A 21,847-nucleotide genomic window follows, 5' to 3' on the forward strand; every position below is an offset into this window, starting at 1 on the left:
TACGTAAACATTGAACTTCTTCGTACATAAATCCTTCTAAAATGTTTCAGGTGCCAGGTGTACACTAAGGGGATCAATGTTTATGTATTTATTTAGTTCAGAGATCAAACCAGATTATTTAATAAATTCAGAGGTTCGATAGGTGAGACGTTAAATTTAGAAGTTAGATGGATAAAATGATATAAGTTCAGAGGTCAAACTACGTATTGAACCGTGAAAAGAGCACCAGAATGTTCTTGGTATAGAGCCATGCTAACGTGGCCTGGGCTCCGTCTGAATCGCAATGCACTCTTATGTTAGAATTTGGCCCAAACGAACTGTAAAATGGTCAGTATAGTTTGGGCTTCTCAATTGTAGAATGCATGATACAAATTCTTCACATAAGTAAAAGTTCCATAAAATTTGAAATCTATTTTATTTTGTGAGTTTCTTTTTAAAAAAAATTATTTTTAATCGAAGTTTAAGATTCAAATAAAATTTGAGTTCAATGGATATTTAAATATATAGAAAAAAATCTATTTATGGCCAAAATAGTTCAATATGATATGATGTTATAGAAATATCAATAAAATTTATAAAATTGTCATCACATTTTATAAAAATTTATTTATTCTTTGAATATCTAGAATGATTAAAAGCCTTAAAAATATGTCAAAAATTTTCTATCAAGCAAATAAATGGTAAACTTGAATAATAAAACATGATCAAGATTTGATAATGTAAGTTATTATTAAATATATATAACAATAATACAAATTAGTTCTCATTATGAGTTATTTGAAGAAATTTTGCGTTGTATGACTTCTAATATTCCGATGCATATCACGCGAACAATATGCTAGTTATATATTAATAAATAATAACGGCTATAAAATTCTTGGTATTATTTTGAATATAAATTTTTAATGAATTTCTAAGACAACTATACCGGTAAAATTAGTGTAAAATTTACATATACAAAAATACAGCATAAACTGTAAACAGCTTTACCATTTATTATAAATTTACATTTTAAATTTTTTCAATAGTTAATAAGTTTATTAAAAAATTAACAATAAATGCCTAATTCATTAATAATTTTTGATGACATACAATATCAATGAGAAAAGATATATTTAAAAAAAAATATTTTAACAAATTGAATATCAACTAATATATGGAACAATGAATTTTATTGTCTAAAAGAATATTAAAAATGTGATTTCTTAAAAAAATAAATTAATTTACCTTTTAAATTTCACAATAAGAAAGTAAATTAAAAATGTAAATAATTTAATAATTTGGTTCAGAACTTTAAGAAAAAACACAATTAATGATGTGTTTCATCCCCAAATCAGCTGTGAACTGTACCGTGTGTTGCTTATTACTATTACTGTGTAGAGGGGAGGGAGGCAGCAGGTAATTGTTTGTTTGGACCCACTAAACGGATGATCCAACGGTTCTTATTCGTCGAAACACGTCACGGTTTGCCCCAAGAAGCAGCGAAGATCAAAACAATCGCGACTCGAAATTCAGACACATCCTTCTCTCTCTCATACTATTAATCTCATTTCGCGTCCCGTTATAAGTCCGGCGAAAAATGATACCGCCGGAACTCCAGGCGCGGCCATTCCGACCGTACATAGCATCCTCCATTAGCGCCCCTTCTTTCTCTTCTTTCAGCAATGGCCGCTCTGATTCAAACCCTAGCCCTAACTCCCACTTCCATTCTCCTCTTCCTTCCTCCTCCTCCTCCTCTAGATCTCGCTTCTCTCCCTCTACTTTCGCTCACAACGCCAGAATCGCCATCGCTCTCGTCCCCTGCGGCGCCTTCCTCCTTGACCTCGGCGGCGGCCCCGTCCTGGCCACCCTAACCCTTGGCCTGATGATTGCTTACATCCTGGATTCTCTCAACTTCAAGTCGGGCGCATTCTTCGGTGTTTGGTTCTCTCTAATCGCAGCTCAGATCGCTTTCTTCTTCAGCTCTTCACTGCTCACCTCCTTCTACTCGCTTCCTTTAGGCCTCCTGGCGGCTTTCCTCTGCGCTTATGCTAATTTCCTGATTGGAGTATGGGCTTCTCTTCAGTTCAAGTGGATCCAGCTCGAAAATCCTTCCATCGTCCTTGCTCTGGAGCGTCTCCTGTTCGCCTGCGTCCCCTTCACGGCTTCCTCAATCTTCACCTGGGCAACCATTTCGGCGGTCGGAATGAACAACGCTTCTTACTATCTCATGATATTCAACTGCGTGTTCTACTGGCTGTATGCCATCCCCAGAGTTTCTTCTTTTAAATCCAAACAGGAAGCTAAGTATCACGGGGGAGAGATTCCGGACGATAGCTTAATCGTCTCACATCTCGAGGGCTGTTTCCATACTCTCAATTTACTCTTCTGTCCTTTATTGTTTCACATTGCTTCTCACTATTCTCTCATATTTTCTTCCGCTGCTTCTGTTTGTGATTTGTTCCTGCTCTTTTTTATCCCTTTCTTGTTCCAACTCTATGCTTCCACCAGAGGTGCTCTGTGGTGGGTTACTAAGAATGCTCACCAATTGCACAGCATTCGCCTTGTCAATGGCGCTGTTGCTTTGGTTATTGTTGTGCTCTGTCTCGAGGTTAGAGTTGTTTTCCATTCCTTTGGACGCTACATTCAGGTTCCTCCTCCGCTCAGTTATCTTCTCGTCACTCTGACTATGCTCGGAGGGGCAGCTGGTGCCGGTTCTTATGCCCTTGGTATGATTTCTGATGCTTCCAGCTCTGTGGCTTTCACTGCTTTGGCTGTCATTGTTAGTGCTGCCGGAGCTATTGTTATTGGATTTCCCATACTGGTATGCACTACTTTGCTTTATTCTGTTTCGTAGTTGTTTCCGTTTATTTTATAACCATTCATGTGCTATAACTGGATAGATATATGCTTGTATTTCATTTTTGAGATGATGAAAGGATACTTGGTTTATATTGTTCAATTGCTTATACTCTTGCTCATTTTCTTGTGGTCTGATTGTTAAATAAAAACTTAAGACGTTTGACTTCTGTATTTGATAAATGATCATATGATGCATTTTGAACTGATTGAAACCGGTAGCTTTTGTTACCTCAGCATATCTTTGGTATACTGGTATAGGAGGCCACTTTGAAGACTTGTATATTATACTTTTATTTTAGTGGATAGAGGAGTTGTTCCTCAAAAAAAAAGAGAGAGAGAGAGAGACCAATAAAGCACCTCAAAGCCACATCATGACAATTCTTAGAATTCTACTGGAGCAAAAACTTTAATTGGGAATAAACACAGACATGATGTGGGATAGAAGCATACAAAATCCAAACAAGCAAAACTTTTATCTGGGTTGAGTAATATAAATGATGTTCATGTATTGACTAAGAGAAGGAGATAGTAGCTGAATGATTAAGCTGCGAGCATACCTTTGAGGCCCAGACTGTTAAATATGAGAGATGGCTTTTTAGATTTGCAATCTTGCAATTTACTATTTGATTCGTCATTGAAAGATCAAGTTGTGATAATGTGAATTATGTTTGAGCCATTTAAACTTTTTAAGGATTAGAAAGCTCGCATGCAGGAATTTGGGGTAATGTCATGGGTTCTTGGAGGCTAAACTCGTGAAACTATTTTGTGGAAAATAAATGGCTGTATCAAACCTGCATCATTAAACACCCATTTCAGATTACGACTTGAATGCTTTCCCCAAACATCCCTCACCCTTGTCTTTCAACTAAGCTTTTTGAGGGAGGAGCATAATAACCCTTGCTAGCATGTAGCTGCACTACTAGCGAAGAGTGGTTCAGCTGTGAGATTAAACATTCTGCTAGGAATAACATAATTGCTGCCCCTGTTCAAGCTTATTTACTTATGTTGGCTAACCACAAGAAAAGTCCATGAGGAAAGCTAACTTTAACTCTATTTTTTTTTTCCGGAATGAGTAATTTTCAATATTTTTGCATCTTCTTTTGTAAAGTCTTAACCTGGAACAACTATCCACATGAGTATTGGAAAGCTATTCTACAGGTTCTATATCAGTTTTCTTAGACTAGCTGTAGACACATCACCAAGACATCTGGACTTAAAAGTTCAAACTTTATAAATTTATTTGCTAATGTATGTTAAAACTTAGATGTTCTGTTTTTTATGTTTTGCAATTTTTTCATGCATTTTAATCTGTTGAGTGTCATGTATATCCATCATGATTCTCTGCTTGTAGCTGTTGATTACGAACAAACATTGAAACGGACACGATAGAATTGGGATAAATTTTGATTTACATATTACTTTCGGAATAATAGACAGTCTTTATTTTTATGTCAACTTCTAAGTTTGTGCAATTGGATCTCAACAATGCTTTTCTTTGGTGTGATATCTCAATAATTTCACTATTATGAAGGGGGAGAAGTAAATGGTGTTCAAAGTTCATAAAATAATACTTTCATCTCTCTTTTATTTTGCAGTTCCTCCCTCTACCTTCTATTGCTGGCTTTTACTTGGCTCGCTTTTTCACAAAAAAAAGCCTTCCATCTTACTTTGCCTTTGTTGTGCTTGGGAGCTTGATGGTGATATGGTTTGTGCTGCACAACTTCTGGGATCTAAATATTTGGCTGGCAGGCATGTCACTGAAGTCATTTTGTAAACTCATAGTTACTAGTGTCATCCTAGCAATGGCTATTCCTGGTTTAACTCTACTTCCACCCCAACTTCAGTTTTTAGTTGAAGCTGGTTTGATCGGCCATGCATTGCTTTTATGCTATATTGAGAATCGATTTTTTAGTTACTCGGGAATATACTTTTACGGCATGGAAGATGATGTGATGTATCCAAGCTATATGGTTATCGTGACAACTTTTGTGGGTTTGGCTCTTGTTAGACGGCTATCTTTGGATCATCGAATTGGGTCAAAGGCTGTTTGGATTTTGACATGCCTATATTCTTCAAAGTTGGCCATGCTGTTTATTTCGTCAAAGTCTGTTGTATGGGTTTCAGCTGTACTATTACTAGCCATTTCTCCCCCGGTACTTCTATACAAGTGCGTAATATCAATTTGGACTGTTGCTTTATCAGTTGACTCTGAAGTGGGTTTCTTCATTCTTACATGATCTTCTCATGTTGTATGTTTCAGGGATAAGTCACGAACCGGGTCAAAGATGAAATCATGGCAAGGTTATGCACATGCAGCTGTGGTTTCTCTATCAGTTTGGTTTTGCCGAGAAACTATTTTTGAAGCTCTCCAATGGTGGAATGGAAGGCCTCCATCAGATGGTTTACTTTTGGGCTTCTGTATTGCCTTGATAGGATTGGCATGTGTACCAATTGTTGCTCTGCACTTCTCTCATGTACTGGTCTGTTTTTCTTCCTCGACTTTTTTGTTCCTTTAATTCATTCACTTCCCTTCACAAAATATTTACCTGTGTCTTTAATGAAGTTATTCGAGAAGGTATATTGATAAGTAAAATTGCGTCCTTAATAATAACTGGAGTAGGGACAATCCAAAACGTCTGTTTAAAATTCTGGAAAGTTGACTTTAACTAATTATCATTCCGAAGAAAAGAAACTCGAACCTTAACGTAGATTATTTATGATTCTAAGCCTCACTTGGTTGGGGGTAAGTTCACTAAGGAAGTTTAACTTCCCGGTTTTCTTACTTGGTTTATTTTTGTCAATCTACTTCCCGGGAAGTTGAGGGGTTGACTTCCCTTTGACTAGGGAAATGACTTCCCTAGCAAAACCTTGTTAAGTTCTACTTCCCTAGTTAAATTAATTAAAATACTATTATATCCTTACATTTAATTAGCCAATTTAGTTATTGAGGGTAACATTGTCTTTAAATTTTAATTAATTAAAAATAAAATGCAACTTCCCGGGAAGTTATAAAGTGAACCAAGCAATGAAAATATTAATTTCCACCACACTAACTTCCTCAGGAAGTATACTTCTCGGGAATTTTACATTTTTGAACCAAGTAAGGCCTAATTATCTGGTTGGATGCTTTTATGTTTCTCTAATTTTCAGTTTTTTAATGTTATCTGTAATTTAATGTTTTAACTGACTGCATTTCTTTCCTCTTTGTGCAGGCTGCTAAGAGATGTCTGGTGCTAGTTGTGGCAACAGGCGTTTTATTTATTATGATGCAGCCACCAATCCCATTGGCATGGACTTATCATTCGGACATTATTAAAGCAGCTCGTCAATCTTCTGACGACATCTCTATTTATGGCTTCATGGCATCAAAACCTACATGGCCATCTTGGCTTCTTATTGTGGCTATTCTGCTCACTTTAGCTGCTGTGACATCCATCATACCCATAAAATACATAGTAGAGCTCAGAACATTTTACTCCATCGCTATTGGGCTTGCTCTTGGCATCTATATATCCGCAGAGTACTTCCTACAAGCTGCAGTATTGCATGTTCTCATTGTTGTTACCATGGTCTGCACTTCTATATTTGTTGTCTTCACTCATTTCCCATCTGCTTCAAGCACAAAGATTCTACCATGGGTATTTGCTCTACTGGTAGCTCTCTTTCCAGTGACATATCTGCTGGAAGGTCAAGTGAGAATTAAAAGCATCCTAGAAGATGGAGGAGTTGGAGATTTGGGAGAAGAAGATAGGAAGCTCACCACTTTTTTGGCAGTTGAAGGAGCAAGGACGTCTCTTCTTGGTTTATACGCAGCAATCTTTATGCTCATAGCACTGGAGATAAAGTTTGAACTTGCGTCACTCATGCGGGAAAAGGCTCCTGAAAGGAGTGGAATTAGACACAGTCAATCTGGTCAAAGCAGCTCTGCTGGTTTTGCTCCACGGATGAGGTTCATGCAGCAGCGTCGGGCCTCTGTTCCGACCTTCACCATCAAGAGAATGGCCGCAGAGGGAGCCTGGATGCCTGCGGTTGGAAATGTTGCTACCATAATGTGCTTTGCCATATGTCTGATCCTGAATGTGAATCTGACTGGGGGTTCAAACCAGGCAATATTCTTCCTAGCACCTATTTTGCTGCTTCTAAACCAGGACTCTGATTTTGTTGCTGGTTTTGGGGACAAACAGAGGTATTTTCCTGTTGCAGTTGCTATATCAGCGTATTTGGTATTGACGTCGCTATACAGCATATGGGAAGATGTTTGGCACGGGAATGCTGGATGGGGGATGGAGATTGGGGGGCCTGATTGGTTCTTTGCAGTCAAAAATCTAGCACTCCTCATTCTAACATTCCCCAGCCACATTGTATTCAACAGGTTTGTGTGGAGTTACACGACGCAGACCGGAACCACGCCATTGATGACGCTGCCTCTTAATCTACCAACTATCATAATGTCAGATGTGACGAAGATAAAGATATTGGGGGTATTAGGAATATTTTATAGCATAGCCCAGACTCTAATTTCTAGACAGCACTATATATCAGGATTGAAGTACATTTAGAGGAAAAGAAAAAAACTACAAAGTGTACAATATGTTTTGGAAATTTTCAAGTGAGGTGTTACAGAATTCAGGTTAGAGTTGCATTTTCTTGTTTGATTGTGCCAAATTTCAGTGGGCACAGTTGCAAATAGAATAGGCAAATAGTTGCAGGAGACAGTATAACACCACCGCTGGGATTAAAAACCATTTCTCAAAGCAGACTGATCTATGCGAGGCCATGCTCATACTCATACCATATCAACCAGCAACCTTTATTTATAAACACGAAATGTAATTTGCCAAGTAATATAAAACCCTGAAAACGTGGAGTGAGCAGTATTTCTTGTACATTTTTAAAATAAAAAATGAATTGAATAAACTTTGTACAGATTGATGTCATTAAAGAATGAGCGAATAAGGGTAGTTGAGACATTACAAAAATGTTGCTATAGATAGCTGACGAAAAAAGTGTAGAAGCAGGAAGAATGGGCAGCGTAGCATCCTCCAGCTGTACAAAATGCCTTATCTTATTGTTTTTGGTGTTAGTAATGAGATCACGGTGGGCAGAAGGAGAAGCGAGTCCAGCGCCATGGCCGCACCAGTTCCACGCCCTTCTTTTTATGAATTACAGCGGGATTCTTCAGAAGATCGATCTCTGGTACGACTGGACCAACGGCAGAAACTTCAACATAATACAACACCAGCTGGGTAAGCTGACGTACGATCTTGAATGGAACAACGGGACTTCCTTCTTTTACACGCTGGACTCCAACAAAGAGTGTTCTTCGGCTCAACTGGAGGTGGGAATCCTCCGGCCGAATTGGCTGGATGGAGCCAAGTATTTAGGGCAACGTGACATGGATGGATTTGTTTGCAATGTTTGGGAGAAGGTGGATTTCATTTGGTACTACGAGGATGTTGTCACCAAAAGACCCGTTTACTGGGTGTTTTACACCGGTAATTTCAAGTGATTGTTTCTAATTAATTGTGTTCTGGTCAAATGCAGCCTAACTTATTGGTATGCTACAATATGAAAATGCAGGGAGGGAGGCCCATGTGATGACATTTGAAGTGGGTGCTGCACTTGAGGATGCTAAATGGCAAGTCCCTGCCTACTGCTTTGACCACACAACCTCTTCTTCTTCTCCGCAAACTTTGAGTTTTGTCGTGGATGGAGGCTCCAATTGATTTGTATCACATCCCAATATCCCATCCATGATAATAATAATAAGGATTGTGTTGTCTGTTTTAATTATGCAATTTAAGGCTACTGATGATGTGTAAATTATAAGCTTCTGCTCTTTTTGTTTTTTGTTTCAACCAACATGTGGCTCAATCACAATGTGGTGTGAGTTGAGCAGTCCATTTCCTTTGCTTTCATTACAGATTTTAGATTTATACTAACCTAATCCCATCCCACTAATTCACATAATCCAATTGTTAATCCACCCTCCCACACTTTAACTAATTGCCGATGCCATTTTGATTTGTTCTGTTGGTCCACAAGGAAGGAAGGAGCTAAATAAAATTGAAAAATAAGGCATAAAGTGGCAGGGGACTGCACAAAGTCATTTGATGACTTTTTCTTTTATCTTCATTAATTTAAGTGAGAGAGTAATTATGACACTGAAACACAACAGATCTTCTTCTCTCTTTCTTTCTACCTGTTTTATTTTTTATATATCACAAACATAAACACCCCATTTGATCTCAATCTCTTCAATTTCTCAGGTTAGCAGTTTCAATTATTTGATTATGGGTGGGGTTAATTTCCCATTTCTTTAATAAGAGCTTTCATGGTTAGTCACAGTGGTGGCTGGCAGCTTTGCTATTTCTCCTCATTCTCTTCTGTCTAACGCCTATCCTCTCACAGCCTCGACTCCTCTGGACTTGTCTGCAACATTTACTTGCCTTGGTGGCACCACTCGATTGCGTTACTATTATTATTGCCGGAGTATTGAAATTAAAGAATGGGTGGGCTCTGCTGCTGCCCAAGCAGCGATGAATTCCAAGAATATGGTTACCCAACCAATTCATTCTGCATCTCCCTCAGACTCTTTTTCCACCACCTACTCTCTGGGGTAAGCTATCCATTTCTTTTCTTTTACCAGTTCATCACTTTTTAGTAACTTTTGGTATATATGGAAATCCCATCAGTTTTGTTTGACAGCCTTCTGCCTCTGTTTTTGTTTGTTCAACCGGCAACATTTGGGAGTTTGCCTAGCCAAATATCTTCTAAGTCCCCTTTATAATGTCATAGTCTGTGTTTGCATATTCCTAAAATCTATGCAACCATCAACTAAATTATTTAGTGTTAGAGAGCAATGCCACTTTTAGGAGCCAAATATTTGAATACACAAGACTGTATAGTATACTACCTGCATTCTTTTATCCAATTCCATGGTATCTCTTTGTTCTATCAATATGCATTCTAATATTTGAGGAATACACTCTGATATGGAGAGCTGAAGTCAAGTTCAAAACATTAATCCCATCTACTATTTAATATCAACAAATTAATCGCATTTTTTATCTTCTTTTATCTATTCTAATTTGGTAAATCCTTCGGTTACCCACTTCATTCACGTGCAGTATGGCACAATGTTTCATAGACTTGAAGGTAGGCCCACATCTCCGACACAAATGGGATCTTCCTTGACTTTAACTGGTGTTAACACAGGACTGGCAGATGGTTTTGTGAATGATGCTCATATCTCATTGTCAAGGCCAGTCCCTTATGATGCTGATCAGCGATTCACTCGTTTACAGCGTGATGGTTTAGTATCTAGAAAATCAATGACCCATTTTCAAGAAGAAGCGCAATCATTGAGAAGGAGCGTGAGCAATCTTGGCACTGAATCATCTGGTTTTGGGAAGAATCAGAATGAGGTTGATTCTGAGGATGACAGTAAACCGAGTCGTTCAGATTTCTCAGAGAAAATTTTGGCAACAAAAACTACATATGGACTGTCTTATTTGCATTCATCTTCTGAATATGAAGATGTTTGCCCTACATGTCTTGATGGTAATTTTATGCGTCTATGTCTAATGTTTCTTGTTGGCTTACAACCTACAAGTGATAAGAATAGTTTTTGTTCTTAGTTCTTAAGCAAGTATACTTTGAATGATGATCTGATCATTTTCTCACAGAGTACACTCCAGAAAATCCTAAAATTACAACAAGATGCTCTCACCATTTTCACCTGGGTTGTATTTATGAATGGCTGGAAAGAAGTGAAAATTGTCCGATATGCGGCAAGGTATGCCTGATTATCTCCTTTTTAGTAGTGTCGCATCTTTAAATCTGTAAAGGGAATAACCTCTGGTATCATTTTTTTATGCTTCGCCACATTTTTATGGACCAAATTAGAATTGATAGAAGCTTGTGGCCTGTTTTATTACTTCATGGTCTCGCATTATTGTTATGTAAAGCTCCATATTTTAACTACCCTATTGAATTGGAGATGTAGAATGTATGATGCTTTAAACTTGAAATACTTGTTGAGTATGTCTAATATGAGCAGCTTCATTCTGAAATTTTAGGAGATGGAGTTTTGTGAGAGCCCTTAAGCTGATGTGCATCTGATTGCAAAGTAATGAGGCAAGAGCTGGTGGAACAGTATGTAAATAAAAGTTTTTTTTATTTTTATGGTCATCCTTGGAATGGAAAGTGATTTTGTAACATACTTGGTCAAATGAAGCAGGCCACAAGCTCTATTTACTTTGTTCTCCCTAATGATTGTGTGACATACTTGGTCAAATGCTTGTTGTCTATTTAATTCTAATGAAAAACTAGAACTACTGATCAATGTGAAGATGTAATTGCTGGTTGTAAATATTACTATCTTGCAATCATATTTACGATGCTTGCTGAAAAATATTAGTTACAATTTAAGCTTCAAGTTCTGGAGGTCTTTTAGCATGTATTTATTTGCATAGTTTGCTGGAGAAGATGACTTGGTTTATAGCACAATCTATTGTGTACACTAAGTGCAGAGTAACAAATTGAGCGATACTTTATTAACAAATTACTTCCACTGATGTCCTGTGAGGTGATGAGCTGCATTGTCATCATGGTGCTTTATCTTGGAGATCCTAACAACATTGTATTTTTCATTTTCGAGCAGACAAATCCCGTTTTTTGTCATAGCATGAATCCACAATATCATCTCATTGTCATAGCATCATGTAGTTTCCTTGAGAATATGGTTGATTTCTGCAATTAGAAAAATGTAGGTCCAGTCTTTCTATGAGAATGAGATATTTATTGATGGGCATGTCCAGTCTTTCTACTAGAATGAGATATTTAGTGATGGACATCCTTTTGCACTGTAATTTCATTTCGGGGAGTTAGAAAGATATTCCTGGAGGAGCATCTGCTAGTTTCACGAGCTCGAAGACTAATGTTACTGTTAGCAATTCAGAAAGAAAAGGACAATGATTGGAAAAAAATGACTATGGTACGCCCCTTTTCCCTATTTTTATGTCTTTTACCAAAATTTGGTATTTATTGTGCCGTAATGTGGTGTTACTATGCTATGCTGCCAGGTACGTTTTGTAGGACTGTTTAATGACAAATGGGTCCGTGGTTGAAACTACTGAGAAGGGAATTGAACTCAGAGGACTCTATCATGTGCATTTAGCAGGCTCAGAACATGTGCGAGCCGGGACAAAGTCATGAATATTGACAGGTAGATCCAAGCCAAGCAGGCAGCCATTAAGATGAGTAGGAGTTGGCCCCTGCTTCCAATCAGGTATGGATCAACAAAGTCATTAATCATTTAGTAATTTCCCAATAGAACCCCACGATATTTGCAAGGCAGAGCTGTGCCATCAAGTTCTTTAATGCACCAGGCAAGCTGTCTTGGGCGGATAGCAATCATGATTGAGATCATGATTACAAATAGCAATGTAAAGGGGTTGGCAGGAATTAACCCAAAAGAAACAATGGCATTTCACATATTTTTTGTTACATGGAGATGAAAGTAGAAAAATAGATACTATGGCAATTTCTCTATACTAGAAAGTAAATTCCTGTTGCCTAGGAAGCTGTTGGGGTGCTGTTTTTAATTGTCACAACTTGTTCCCCTGTTTCGAACTTTTGCTCTGCCCTGTACTTGTATCTGTAAGCTGAGTATAGAAAAACACAGAAATTTATGATGCTAAGAAGGGTTAGCAGCCAGTAAAAATAATCAAATCTACCAGTATTTATATTCTGGGACAACCACGATGCCTGTTGTTTTTCAGGGTTCCCTGTTACTGATTTGATGATGCTGTTCAAGATGCTTGCTCCAAAGCAGCCTAAACCCCCAGCTACTGCAGCGTAAGCAGACCCGATACTCTTCATTGCATCAGGGGATTCCTCGTACAGGAACTCCAGTAGTCCTACCACGCAAAATACTTCAGCTATTCCAATTAGGCAATACTGTATCAACAACCAGTATGCACTTAGGTTTGGCATGGGTGTCAAGAAACCAAGTTCATAACCATGTTTTATCGCATAGTCTCTCCGATACTTCTCAAAAATCCCGGCCCATGCCACAGATATGATTGAAACTGCCAGGCCAATGCCTACTCTCTGAAGCTGAGACGCACCATGAGGATGACCGGTAATGCGTCGGCATAGTGGAACGAAGACGGAGTAATAGAGAGAGAGTATAAGGAAAATGCTGAGGCCGGGGAACACAGGCATGCATGTTACAGGAAGTTTGAGACGACCGAGATGGGTGTTCATTGTGTATGCCTGCTGTACTGAGAGAGTGAGATACTCTGTCAAAACTAAATTCAGCATAATTGTGCAGGCTGTTACAGGAACAAGCTTTATTAGTATCTTCACTTCCTCTACTTGAGTTACTGTACAGAGCCTCCAAGGACTTGTACTCAAACCGTCTTCCTTCAGCTGCAAAGCTGCTTTGTCCAAACACCTGCAACCCCCAAAAAAGATTATTGCATCTAGCAACTACCATTTGCACGTAAACAAGGAACGGATTTTACCTGAAATCGTCAGTATGAGCTATCTTTCCACTGCCCATTATAGCCGAATGCTTGCCGGGAATCTCATAGAGGCCTATCATTTCGCTGCTAGAAAAGCTGGCATTTCTCTTCCGGAAGGCAGCAACCAGAACCTGAGCAACTCTTGTGAGGGGGCTGCCTCCGGGCAATCTATGGCGGTACATGGGAGTTCCTAAAAAGAAGAGTGTGTTTGATACACCCATAGCGATTGCCAGAGAACCAAAAGCAGATCCCCATCCATGTTCTATTTGAATGTAGACTACTAAAGTGAAGGCCACAATTGCTCCGATAGTTACAAAAAGATAAAAGAAGTTGAAAAATCTATCAAGGTGTGATTTGTAATTTGGACTTCTTTCGTCAAACTGATCGGCCCCAAAAGAAGAAACACACGGTCTTATACCCGCAGCTCCAAATCCAGTCACATACAACACCGTGTAGAGGAAGGTCATCTGCCATGATTTTGCAGGCTCACAATTACCCAGAAGCAAGGATAACTGATCACAGTTGTGCTGATTCGGAATGAAAATGCTCATTGATGCACACAGGGTAATGCCTGTCAAACCCTCCAGGAAACAAGTAGAAATGTTAGTTTTATTTTATATACAACAAATTACTACAGCAGGTTTTCATGTGTACAACTAACTCACTGCAAGATAGATGGTGGTGAATATGGCAATGGTCCAATAACGACCGAGGTAGGCATCTGCGAGGAAGCCGCCGAGAACAGAAGAAGCTTGTGAGATCCCTAAGAAGTTGTTAACTGCATTTGATGAACTGGAGAAGGGCATATGCATGACATAGAACATAAAAGCTACCATGTTCACTGATAGCCCAAAATATGCCATCCTCTCAGCCATTTCATTCCCTGGACAACAGACAAATCTTTTTCAGAGATGACTAACAGGAGTGTTGATGGAATACAAAAGTTGGTACTTACCAAATATGAAGATGGAAGCAGTCCAACCACCGGTCTTTGAGAGATCAGCAATAGGTTTCCCATGAATGTTGACCGGGGTAGTTCCTCCGGTATAACCACGCCCGAAAGCCATACGCCTATTATCGGACTCCATGAAGTACATTCCGAGCTTCTTGCTTCCACTCAACTCCGAAATTCTTTGCAATGGGGAAACGGCCGGCAGACCTTGAGGTGACTTGATTTCACTACTAGTACCCATTCTCCCACCTAACCTCACGCCTCGACACGAAGCACTTCAACTGTAACAGTTGAGTCAGAAACTGTCAAGAAAAGAAAGAAGTAAATAAAAGATGAAGAAGAAATGAGAGAGTAATAAGTAGAAGAAGAAGAAGATGGAAGTGGTAATGGGGACAGTTGGGATGAAGGCAAAAACATTAAAAGAGGTGCAACTAACAACAGCATCATTACAATAAATGTTAATGATGCTAAGCTCTTCTTAGTACAACCATGGAATAAATGCCTTCATATTTAGTTGCATTTCCCTTTCTTCCTCTTATTAAACATTTGCCGCCATTCTCAACACTTATTTACACACTTTCTTTCTTGATTTCACACACCAAACTCATTTTATCTACTCTTCATTCACTTGCCTTCATCTTATCAACCATTTATAATACAACTTTTCCTTTTTCTTTTTTGTATAATGCAACTGTTTATGTGATCAACATTCTTACATTTTTTTCCTCATTCTCAATCACATGTGCTTTTTGATTCATTCTCTTCTGTTTTTCTTCTATAACTAGCAACCATCACACTTGATTCATAGTAATGTTGGCGAATTCAGTCAAATTGTTTCTCTTAATTTCTACAATTATTAATATGAATATAATTTCTATTTACACATAGATATATATTTAAGGCATAAGGTATAAAAAAAATCCTCGACTTTTTCTCAAAAGTATAAATCAGCCCTTTTACTTTTTTTTGGGCATAATTAAACCCTCGTGTTTTTAAAATTGAACAATTAAACACTTGTTGTTTTAAAATCAAACAAATATATCCTTTTAATTTATTTTTTGGACACTTACCCCCTCAAATTTTCGGTAAATATTTTTAAACATTAAAATTATTTTTGAACTTTTTTCCTATATGATTATGAGAGACATGTCAGCCATTAACGAGTGTTTCTAATGATGTTGGATGCAATGAGTTATTTGTTTTATTTGAAAACAAAAAGGGCTTAATTATACCCCCAAAAAATAAAAGGGTTGATTTGTACTTTTGTGAAAACCATGAGGGTTTTTTTGTACCTTTTGCCTAAATTTAAATACAATAAGAACTAGAAGTCATCTAATTAAAATGTTATCATTGATTTTCGCAATAATAAAATAAAAAAAGTATTAAATCTTACAAAGCTAATAAATAATTAAAAACAATATATGATAACTTGAATAAATGTTGAAGGTACCAAATAAATGATTACTTAAATCGGGAATTTGAGCATAAAGATTCCACTGACCTATAAAATTATTTATTATAATTTATTTTTCATTATTAATAACAAAATTCTAATTATTCATATTCGAAACTACTAATGAAATTTGACGAAATTAAAATATTACATTAATATTAAAATTAACAGAATTTTTTAAATAACGAATCCTATAATTTAATAATATACTAATTTGAATGAAATATTTTTATTGAATCCGAATGAAAAATTATTTAGTATTAAGCTAATATATATTTTTATAAAATTTATTATAATCAAAAATAAATAAATAAGTAAAATTTGTGAATAATTGTGAAATTAGAAAGTTATTTTGTACAAAACCAAAAAAGTATGATGTTTTTTTTACCTTTTGCGCAATTAAAAAGTTCATTCTTCTTCTTCTTCCTTTTTGTTTCTTTACCCAACAAACCCTAATCTCTTATTTTATACCTTTTCATTAATTCCCTTCACGACTACCATTTTAATCTCCACCTTCCTAACCACAGCGGTTCGCCAGAAGCTCCTCAGCGCTGCCGCCAGAAATTCCATCAGCGCCGCCGTAGACCAGCAGCTCCTCACCCAGCTCGCCACGCCACCAGCAGCTCCTCTCCCAGCTGCTGCTTTGTGCTCTGTTCCGTCGTCTGCTGCAATCTCTTGGGTAATTCTCTCTTTTGTTCATCATAATTCTATCTTGTTCTTGAGTAATTTTAATTAATTGGTTATTATTTGTTGATTAATTCTTATTTCGGGCGTTGGAATTCTTTGATAAAGATTTAAAAATGGAGTAATAAAAAAAACATTAAACTTTGATTAGCTTGCTTAAATAAATTGTTAAATTGCAGATTGTTATTTTATTTTGCTTATTCAGATATTATAATTGCTTGCTCCAATTCCACTTTTAAGGCTTCCATAACATATCAATATATATAAATCGTTGTAGGAGACCCAAAAAAAATCAACAAATTAATACCCCAAGAAGCAGAAAATAAATATCCATAAATTAAATTTTCTGTTTTGCTGACCGGCTAGTAGTCTTTTATTTTGACTTTTTAGTTAAAAATAATTAATTATTAAAGAATCAGATCACTTTCCAATCAAAGCGTACCCTTAAGTCTCTTTATCCGCCCCATGCTGCCATGTGCAGCCCTGTTATTCTCATCTGCTGGAAATTGTAAGCAGTTATTGACATTTCTATGGAACAGGTTGTTGGAACTCTCATGTGTTCAGAGGGCATTCGTCTAAATGCCTCACTGAAGTTTTGTTGATGTTTTGACTATGTTTGTTTGTTGGATAACAGTTTCTGAGCAATGGAAGGTGTTGATGATGTGGCTTACTGGCCTACAGCGGAATTTGAAGAAGACTCTAGGGAGCCCCTTTTTGATCTTTCTTTAACAGACTCCGACTCAACTGAGTTTTGGCTCATTCAATGGCGACATAATGAAGTAACTTCCTTTGTCGATTCCTGCCGCCTTTCTCCTTCCCTTTCAATATTATTACTTCCTCTGGAATTTATTGCCTAATCCCTTTTTGGTTTGCATGTATTGTAGCTTCCGGATCTCCATGGCAAAGAATTATCACTTAATCTTCATAGTGATGGATGCTTAGCGTCCTTTGAGGGATCTTCAGGTTATTACAACTCCTCCCTGATTATCTCATTTCTTTGGTGAAAAAAAATAGCTCGTTTTAATTTATGTGGACCGTTCAGTTTTTGTGTTGTTTCTGAATAATGTGATTTATGTTATTGCATCAGGAAAAGTATATGATGTGGTCAGTTGTGCTGCTCAAGATCCTGATGCAACTGTTTTCCTTTCCTCTGCATCAGAAACAAAATTTGGTACTTCTATTTATCTTCTTGTTTTTTGTTTCCTCAAAAGTTGGTGTCTCATTTTCTATTTACTTCTTTGCATTTCAATTGTTTTCTGTTCTCTGTCGTGAGAATTCTGTGTGATTTTTTTGACAAATCTCTTGGGGAAACAAATTCCACAAGATACATTTGAAAATTATGTTTGATGGGTGCTCTTTGTATGCCATAATAGCTAGGATCGTATTCGTATGCGTTAGAAAATAGAATTTTATGAAATGGTTATTCATAGTGCTGACCGATGTAAATGGATTAATCACGGGAAGTCTTCAGGATCAGTTCTTCATCAAATAAGTTGAATTATTTGGTGAAGTCTTTTTGGCGTGATGCTGACAAATTGACAATTATTAGCATCATACAAATTTAAAAACACCTCGTGTTTTTCTTCTTGGAGGAGCAGGGCTGATTTGGAGATTATGTGATGGTGGTTTTGTTAGACGTTGGTTTTCAGTTGAGAATTTAACTGGTGGTTTCAATTTTCCGGGCCTCATTGGTCAACATATGTTAACAGTAGGGAAATTTAATTGACAATGTAATATCACTGATACCGAAGACTTTATAGATTATATCTAAAAGACCATTTTGAGGATATGGGGACTCTGCTAATTTTAATGACTGGCAACTAGTGTTGAGTCTTTGACATAATCATATTTTGAAAGTTAATACTCATAGAGTTTTGGATTACTTGAGTTGTTATAATTGTTAATCTATGGTGTGATGCTGACTGAACAGTGCAACTACTATTATATTTTGTACTTGTGTGTTTTTGACATGTCGATAAAATTGGGATTGAGACTTAGTTGAATTGAGTTGTGTGGTCTTGACATAGCTGCCTCTAATTACAGTGGGGAATATTTCAAGGCGAGTTTCTCTTGCTCATTTTCCTGATCCGAAACAACTTGAGAAGGAAGCAGCTGAAAAGAAATCAAAGCGACTCCATGGGATGTCTGCTGGATCTTCCTACTATTCTGCAACTCCAACCCAGACCAGCAAGCCAGGTTCTTCATCAAGGGCACGTACGGCCTCAACACACAGTAGCAGGCATAAAAGTTCTCTGTCTGAATTTGGAGAGCCAACGAGTGCGAAAAGAAGACAGAAGCATGAACATGGTGCATCAACAGATAGATCGACTCTATATTCAGGAAGGAGCCCGAAGTAAATGTACTGTTTCAGGCATCAAAGGAGAGTTATGAAAACTATTTAGTTGAGTCCCCCAATTGTTTACAAGTGATTGGATAAATGTTGTAACAAAATTGTATTATGATCTTTGGTAGTCCCTTAATTGATTTAAGCGGCATATGATGCAGAGGTGAGTTTATGCAGAATTGTATTTTATTATTATCATTATTATTGTAGAGTTATGCGTTTGTATGAATCTGCATCTTCAAGGCATTGGGAGAGAGGAAGAAAATGAGCAGAGGGGGATGAGGTTGTATAGAAATTCCAAACAGTATGAGATAAAAATGGAGTCCAAAAGCAGTTGAGTTGTGGTCCGTATCTTAAGGATTCAAAAACGAACAAAACAAATTGGTATCCTTATTTAAACCAAACAGGCAGTCCCCACTCACATGCCATTACTTGTTCTTCTATTTAACAGCTAAGATAGAGCAGACTCCTTCCGGTAAACGACACAAATGCCCTTCCTTTTTTTATTACTACAGTGACACTAACAGAAAAGCAGTTCAGATTCAGTCTCTCGTCTTTTTATATATAGTAATAGTAATAGTAGTATAGATTAACTTCTTCATTTTCCATTTCAATTCATCCGGTGCGTACTCCTCTCCTCGATCTCTCCGCTTTACTATTTTTTATTTTCTTTTCACTAATCATCCAATTTCTCTTATTTGCTTCCAAATTATTGATTTATTCCTTTCAATTACCATTTTTATGCTTGACGTCATCTATTTCTGTTTCCTTCTCCTCCATTTACAGTCTGTACGCAACCATGGATTGGGATGACAAGGCTCTGCTAAACATGAGTTTACTATTCGCGGCCACCCTATTAGTGGCCAAGCTCATCTCCACCTTCCTTATCACGCCTGCTAGATCTAAAAAACAATACCGTCTTCCTCCGCTATTGAAGGGCGGTTTGCCACTCGTGGGAGGCCTTTTCCGCTTCTTGAAAGGTCCCATCATAATGCTCCGCGAGGAGTACCCAAAGCTGGGGAGTGTCTTCACTGTCAACCTGGCTCATTGGAAGATCACTTTCTTCGTTGGCCCTGAGGTTTCCTCGCACTTTTTCAAGGCTCCCGAGGCTGATCTCAGTCAGCAGGAGGTCTATCAGTTCAATGTTCCTACTTTTGGACCTGGTGTTGTCTTTGATGTTGATTATTCCATTCGTCAGGAGCAATTCCGCTTCTTTACCGAGGCTCTTCGTGTTAATAAGCTCAAGGGCTATGTGGATCAGATGGTTACGGAAGCTCAGGTATTGTTGCCTTTCTTCTCATCTCATGCATTCTATTGTTTCGCTTATATTTTGAAGCTTCTTGCATTAAATTCAATACTGCCTTCATAGATGCGCTCATTTATACTGCTGTTGGAGTTCTGTCTTTACTGAAATTCACTTGAAACCTTCGATTTATTGTAATTTAGTGCATAGATAGGTGCCAACATCTTTAGTCTCTTTGAGTTTTACATTACTTGTTAATATAACTCTCAATTAATCCATATTTCAAGCATGCGTCTTTTATTTGGTTCTAAACCAACTTGATTATAAGAATAAAGGAATTTGCTTTTTGACATGATTTAGTGTTCCAATTATTCTAAACCTGCCATGGTTTTATTAGTAACAAGAGGTAAACTAAAAGGAATTTTTTTTTGTAATTTGTCTTTATTTAACCTTTCTTGTTACGTAATTATCATTCATCATCAAATTCTCTGTAAACTAGCTTTATTCAGCTTGATTATGATGATGCTGATTCAGATACAACAAACTTCACAGAGTTGTTAGATTGTCATGCTTACATGCTGAAATTCCACGCGCTAATTCTTATGCTGCCTTGTGGAATCTGACAGGATTATTTCTCAAAATGGGGAGAAAGTGGTGAAGTAGACTTAAAGTATGAGCTTGAGCATCTGATTATTTTGACAGCAAGTAGATGTCTGCTGGGTCGAGAAGTTCGTGATAAGCTTTTTGACGACGTGTCTGCTCTGTTCCATGATTTGGACAACGGGATGCTTCCCATCAGTGTTATCTTCCCATACCTGCCTATTCCAGCCCACCGTCGCCGTGACAGAGCTCGCAAGAAGCTTTCACAAATCTTTGGAAATATCATAGCTTCCCGTAAACATTCTGGCAAAACAGAGAATGACATGTTGCAGAGCTTCATTGAATCAAAGTACAAAGATGGCCGCCCAACAACTGAATCTGAGGTTACAGGTCTGCTCATTGCAGCTCTCTTTGCCGGGCAGCACACCAGTTCCATCACCTCTACTTGGGCTGGGGCCTATCTTCTCCGTTACAGAGAGTACTTATCTGCTGCGGTGGAGGAACAGAAAACCTTGATGAGAAAACATGGAAACAAGGTTGATCACGATATTCTATCTGAGATGGATGTGCTGTATCGGTGTATTAAGGAAGCTCTAAGGCTGCATCCTCCACTGATAATGCTGCTACGTAGCTCTCACAGCGACTTTAGCGTGACAACCCGAGATGGCAAAGAGTACGACATCCCAAAGGGGCACATTGTTGCAACATCACCGGCTTTTGCAAACAGGCTGCCTCATATATATAAGGAGCCAGACAGATACGACCCTGACAGATTTGCTCCAGGGAGAGAAGAAGATAAGGCAGCAGGGGCCTTTTCGTATATTTCATTTGGTGGGGGGCGGCATGGATGCATTGGTGAGCCTTTTGCATATTTGCAGATAAAAGCTATATGGAGCCATTTGCTAAGGAATTTTGAACTTGAGCTGGTATCTCCTTTTCCTGAGACTGACTGGAATGCAATGGTGGTGGGTGTCAAAGGAAAGGTGATGGTTCGCTACAAGCGCAGAGAGCTTTCAGTTGAGTAGTAAGAAGGTGTTTTGCAGGTTTTAAACAACAAACTCCCTGCAACTTTTCCTGTGTTTCTAACTCCTTAACTGGCTCTCTAGTTTTGTTAAGTTTATGTTTATGAATGTTGCTTTTGTTTGAATTCTTAATATGGAAAACCTCGGATTTTGTTTTCATTTTACCTTTTAGCCAA

General features: G+C 37.8%; 6 protein-coding genes across 8 annotated transcripts; 5 read left to right on the forward strand and 1 right to left on the reverse strand.

Moving 5' to 3' along the window:
- The first annotated feature begins 1,409 nt into the window (after positions 1 to 1,409).
- LOC126673537 (uncharacterized) lies at positions 1,410 to 7,490 on the forward strand. Its single transcript, XM_050367717.2, has 4 exons — positions 1,410 to 2,803; positions 4,437 to 5,008; positions 5,102 to 5,321; positions 6,054 to 7,490. The coding sequence occupies exons 1-4, from the start codon at positions 1,580 to 1,582 to the stop codon at positions 7,398 to 7,400; spliced, it is 3,363 nt and encodes a 1,120-aa protein (XP_050223674.1). The 5' UTR covers positions 1,410 to 1,579; the 3' UTR covers positions 7,401 to 7,490.
- Positions 7,491 to 7,617: 127 nt separating this feature from the next.
- On the forward strand, positions 7,618 to 8,699 carry LOC126673540 (uncharacterized protein At4g14100-like). The gene is made up of 2 exons (XM_050367721.2): positions 7,618 to 8,336; positions 8,422 to 8,699. The coding sequence occupies exons 1-2, from the start codon at positions 7,865 to 7,867 to the stop codon at positions 8,565 to 8,567; spliced, it is 618 nt and encodes a 205-aa protein (XP_050223678.1). The 5' UTR covers positions 7,618 to 7,864; the 3' UTR covers positions 8,568 to 8,699.
- A 101-nt stretch (positions 8,700 to 8,800) lies between these two features.
- Positions 8,801 to 12,603, forward strand: LOC126673539 (E3 ubiquitin-protein ligase At3g02290-like). Of its 3 annotated transcripts, XM_050367719.2 has the most exons (6): positions 8,801 to 9,110; positions 9,253 to 9,460; positions 9,972 to 10,404; positions 10,530 to 10,639; positions 11,734 to 11,839; positions 11,928 to 12,603. In XM_050367719.2, exons 2-5 carry the CDS (start codon positions 9,350 to 9,352, stop codon positions 11,818 to 11,820), a joined length of 741 nt encoding a protein of 246 aa, XP_050223676.1. In that variant the 5' UTR covers positions 8,801 to 9,110; positions 9,253 to 9,349; the 3' UTR covers positions 11,821 to 11,839; positions 11,928 to 12,603. The 3 variants fall into 3 exon arrangements, with proteins under 3 accessions (XP_050223676.1, XP_055960894.1, XP_050223677.1); XM_056104919.1 differs by lacking the exons at positions 11,734 to 11,839; positions 11,928 to 12,603 and adding an exon at positions 11,664 to 11,690; XM_050367720.2 differs by lacking the exons at positions 11,734 to 11,839; positions 11,928 to 12,603 and adding an exon at positions 10,923 to 11,281.
- On the reverse strand, positions 12,310 to 14,917 carry LOC126673538 (protein NRT1/ PTR FAMILY 6.1). The gene is made up of 4 exons (XM_050367718.2): positions 14,329 to 14,917; positions 14,039 to 14,256; positions 13,374 to 13,954; positions 12,310 to 13,303 (listed from the first exon to the last, which is right to left on the reverse strand). Exons 1-4 carry the CDS (start codon positions 14,564 to 14,566, stop codon positions 12,421 to 12,423), a joined length of 1,920 nt encoding a protein of 639 aa, XP_050223675.1. The 5' UTR covers positions 14,567 to 14,917; the 3' UTR covers positions 12,310 to 12,420.
- Positions 14,918 to 16,162: 1,245 nt separating this feature from the next.
- LOC126673749 (mediator-associated protein 2) lies at positions 16,163 to 18,985 on the forward strand. Its single transcript, XM_050368003.2, has 5 exons — positions 16,163 to 16,457; positions 17,097 to 17,241; positions 17,347 to 17,425; positions 17,550 to 17,633; positions 18,506 to 18,985. The coding sequence occupies exons 2-5, from the start codon at positions 17,107 to 17,109 to the stop codon at positions 18,817 to 18,819; spliced, it is 612 nt and encodes a 203-aa protein (XP_050223960.1). The 5' UTR covers positions 16,163 to 16,457; positions 17,097 to 17,106; the 3' UTR covers positions 18,820 to 18,985.
- Positions 18,986 to 19,080: 95 nt separating this feature from the next.
- Positions 19,081 to 21,830, forward strand: LOC126673746 (sterol 14-demethylase). The gene is made up of 3 exons (XM_050367998.1): positions 19,081 to 19,428; positions 19,593 to 20,085; positions 20,676 to 21,830. Exons 2-3 carry the CDS (start codon positions 19,606 to 19,608, stop codon positions 21,672 to 21,674), a joined length of 1,479 nt encoding a protein of 492 aa, XP_050223955.1. The 5' UTR covers positions 19,081 to 19,428; positions 19,593 to 19,605; the 3' UTR covers positions 21,675 to 21,830.
- The last annotated feature ends 17 nt before the right edge of the window (positions 21,831 to 21,847 follow it).

This window comes from Mercurialis annua, linkage group LG3 (assembly GCF_937616625.2).
Source record: "Mercurialis annua linkage group LG3, ddMerAnnu1.2, whole genome shotgun sequence".
Taxonomy (NCBI): Eukaryota; Viridiplantae; Streptophyta; class Magnoliopsida; order Malpighiales; family Euphorbiaceae; genus Mercurialis; species Mercurialis annua.

Bases quoted from the DNA above. Each gene is read 5' to 3' on its own strand.
- LOC126673537 (XM_050367717.2), top strand. From the start codon at position 1,580: ATGATACCGCCGGAACTCCAGGCGCGGCCATTCCGACCGTACATAGCA. The intron at 5,009-5,101 runs GTGCGTAATATC...TGTATGTTTCAG, and splicing joins CCCCCGGTACTTCTATACAA to GGATAAGTCACGAACCGGGT. The intron at 5,322-6,053 runs GTCTGTTTTTCT...CTCTTTGTGCAG, and splicing joins TGCACTTCTCTCATGTACTG to GCTGCTAAGAGATGTCTGGT.
- LOC126673540 (XM_050367721.2), top strand. From the start codon at position 7,865: ATGGGCAGCGTAGCATCCTCCAGCTGTACAAAATGCCTTATCTTATTG. The intron at 8,337-8,421 runs GTAATTTCAAGT...ATGAAAATGCAG, and splicing joins TTACTGGGTGTTTTACACCG to GGAGGGAGGCCCATGTGATG.
- LOC126673539 (XM_050367719.2), top strand. From the start codon at position 9,350: ATGGGTGGGCTCTGCTGCTGCCCAAGCAGCGATGAATTCCAAGAATAT. The intron at 10,405-10,529 runs GTAATTTTATGC...ATTTTCTCACAG, and splicing joins TTGCCCTACATGTCTTGATG to AGTACACTCCAGAAAATCCT. The intron at 10,640-11,733 runs GTATGCCTGATT...TCGGGGAGTTAG, and splicing joins ATTGTCCGATATGCGGCAAG to AAAGATATTCCTGGAGGAGC.
- LOC126673538 (XM_050367718.2), bottom strand. From the start codon at position 14,566: ATGGGTACTAGTAGTGAAATCAAGTCACCTCAAGGTCTGCCGGCCGTT. The intron at 13,955-14,038 runs GTGAGTTAGTTG...TGTTTCCTGGAG, and splicing joins TCACCACCATCTATCTTGCA to GGTTTGACAGGCATTACCCT. The intron at 13,304-13,373 runs GTAAAATCCGTT...TGGGGGTTGCAG, and splicing joins GCTCATACTGACGATTTCAG to GTGTTTGGACAAAGCAGCTT.
- LOC126673749 (XM_050368003.2), top strand. From the start codon at position 17,107: ATGGAAGGTGTTGATGATGTGGCTTACTGGCCTACAGCGGAATTTGAA. The intron at 17,426-17,549 runs GTTATTACAACT...TTATTGCATCAG, and splicing joins GTCCTTTGAGGGATCTTCAG to GAAAAGTATATGATGTGGTC. The intron at 17,634-18,505 runs GTACTTCTATTT...CTCTAATTACAG, and splicing joins TGCATCAGAAACAAAATTTG to TGGGGAATATTTCAAGGCGA.
- LOC126673746 (XM_050367998.1), top strand. From the start codon at position 19,606: ATGGATTGGGATGACAAGGCTCTGCTAAACATGAGTTTACTATTCGCG. The intron at 20,086-20,675 runs GTATTGTTGCCT...GGAATCTGACAG, and splicing joins AGATGGTTACGGAAGCTCAG to GATTATTTCTCAAAATGGGG.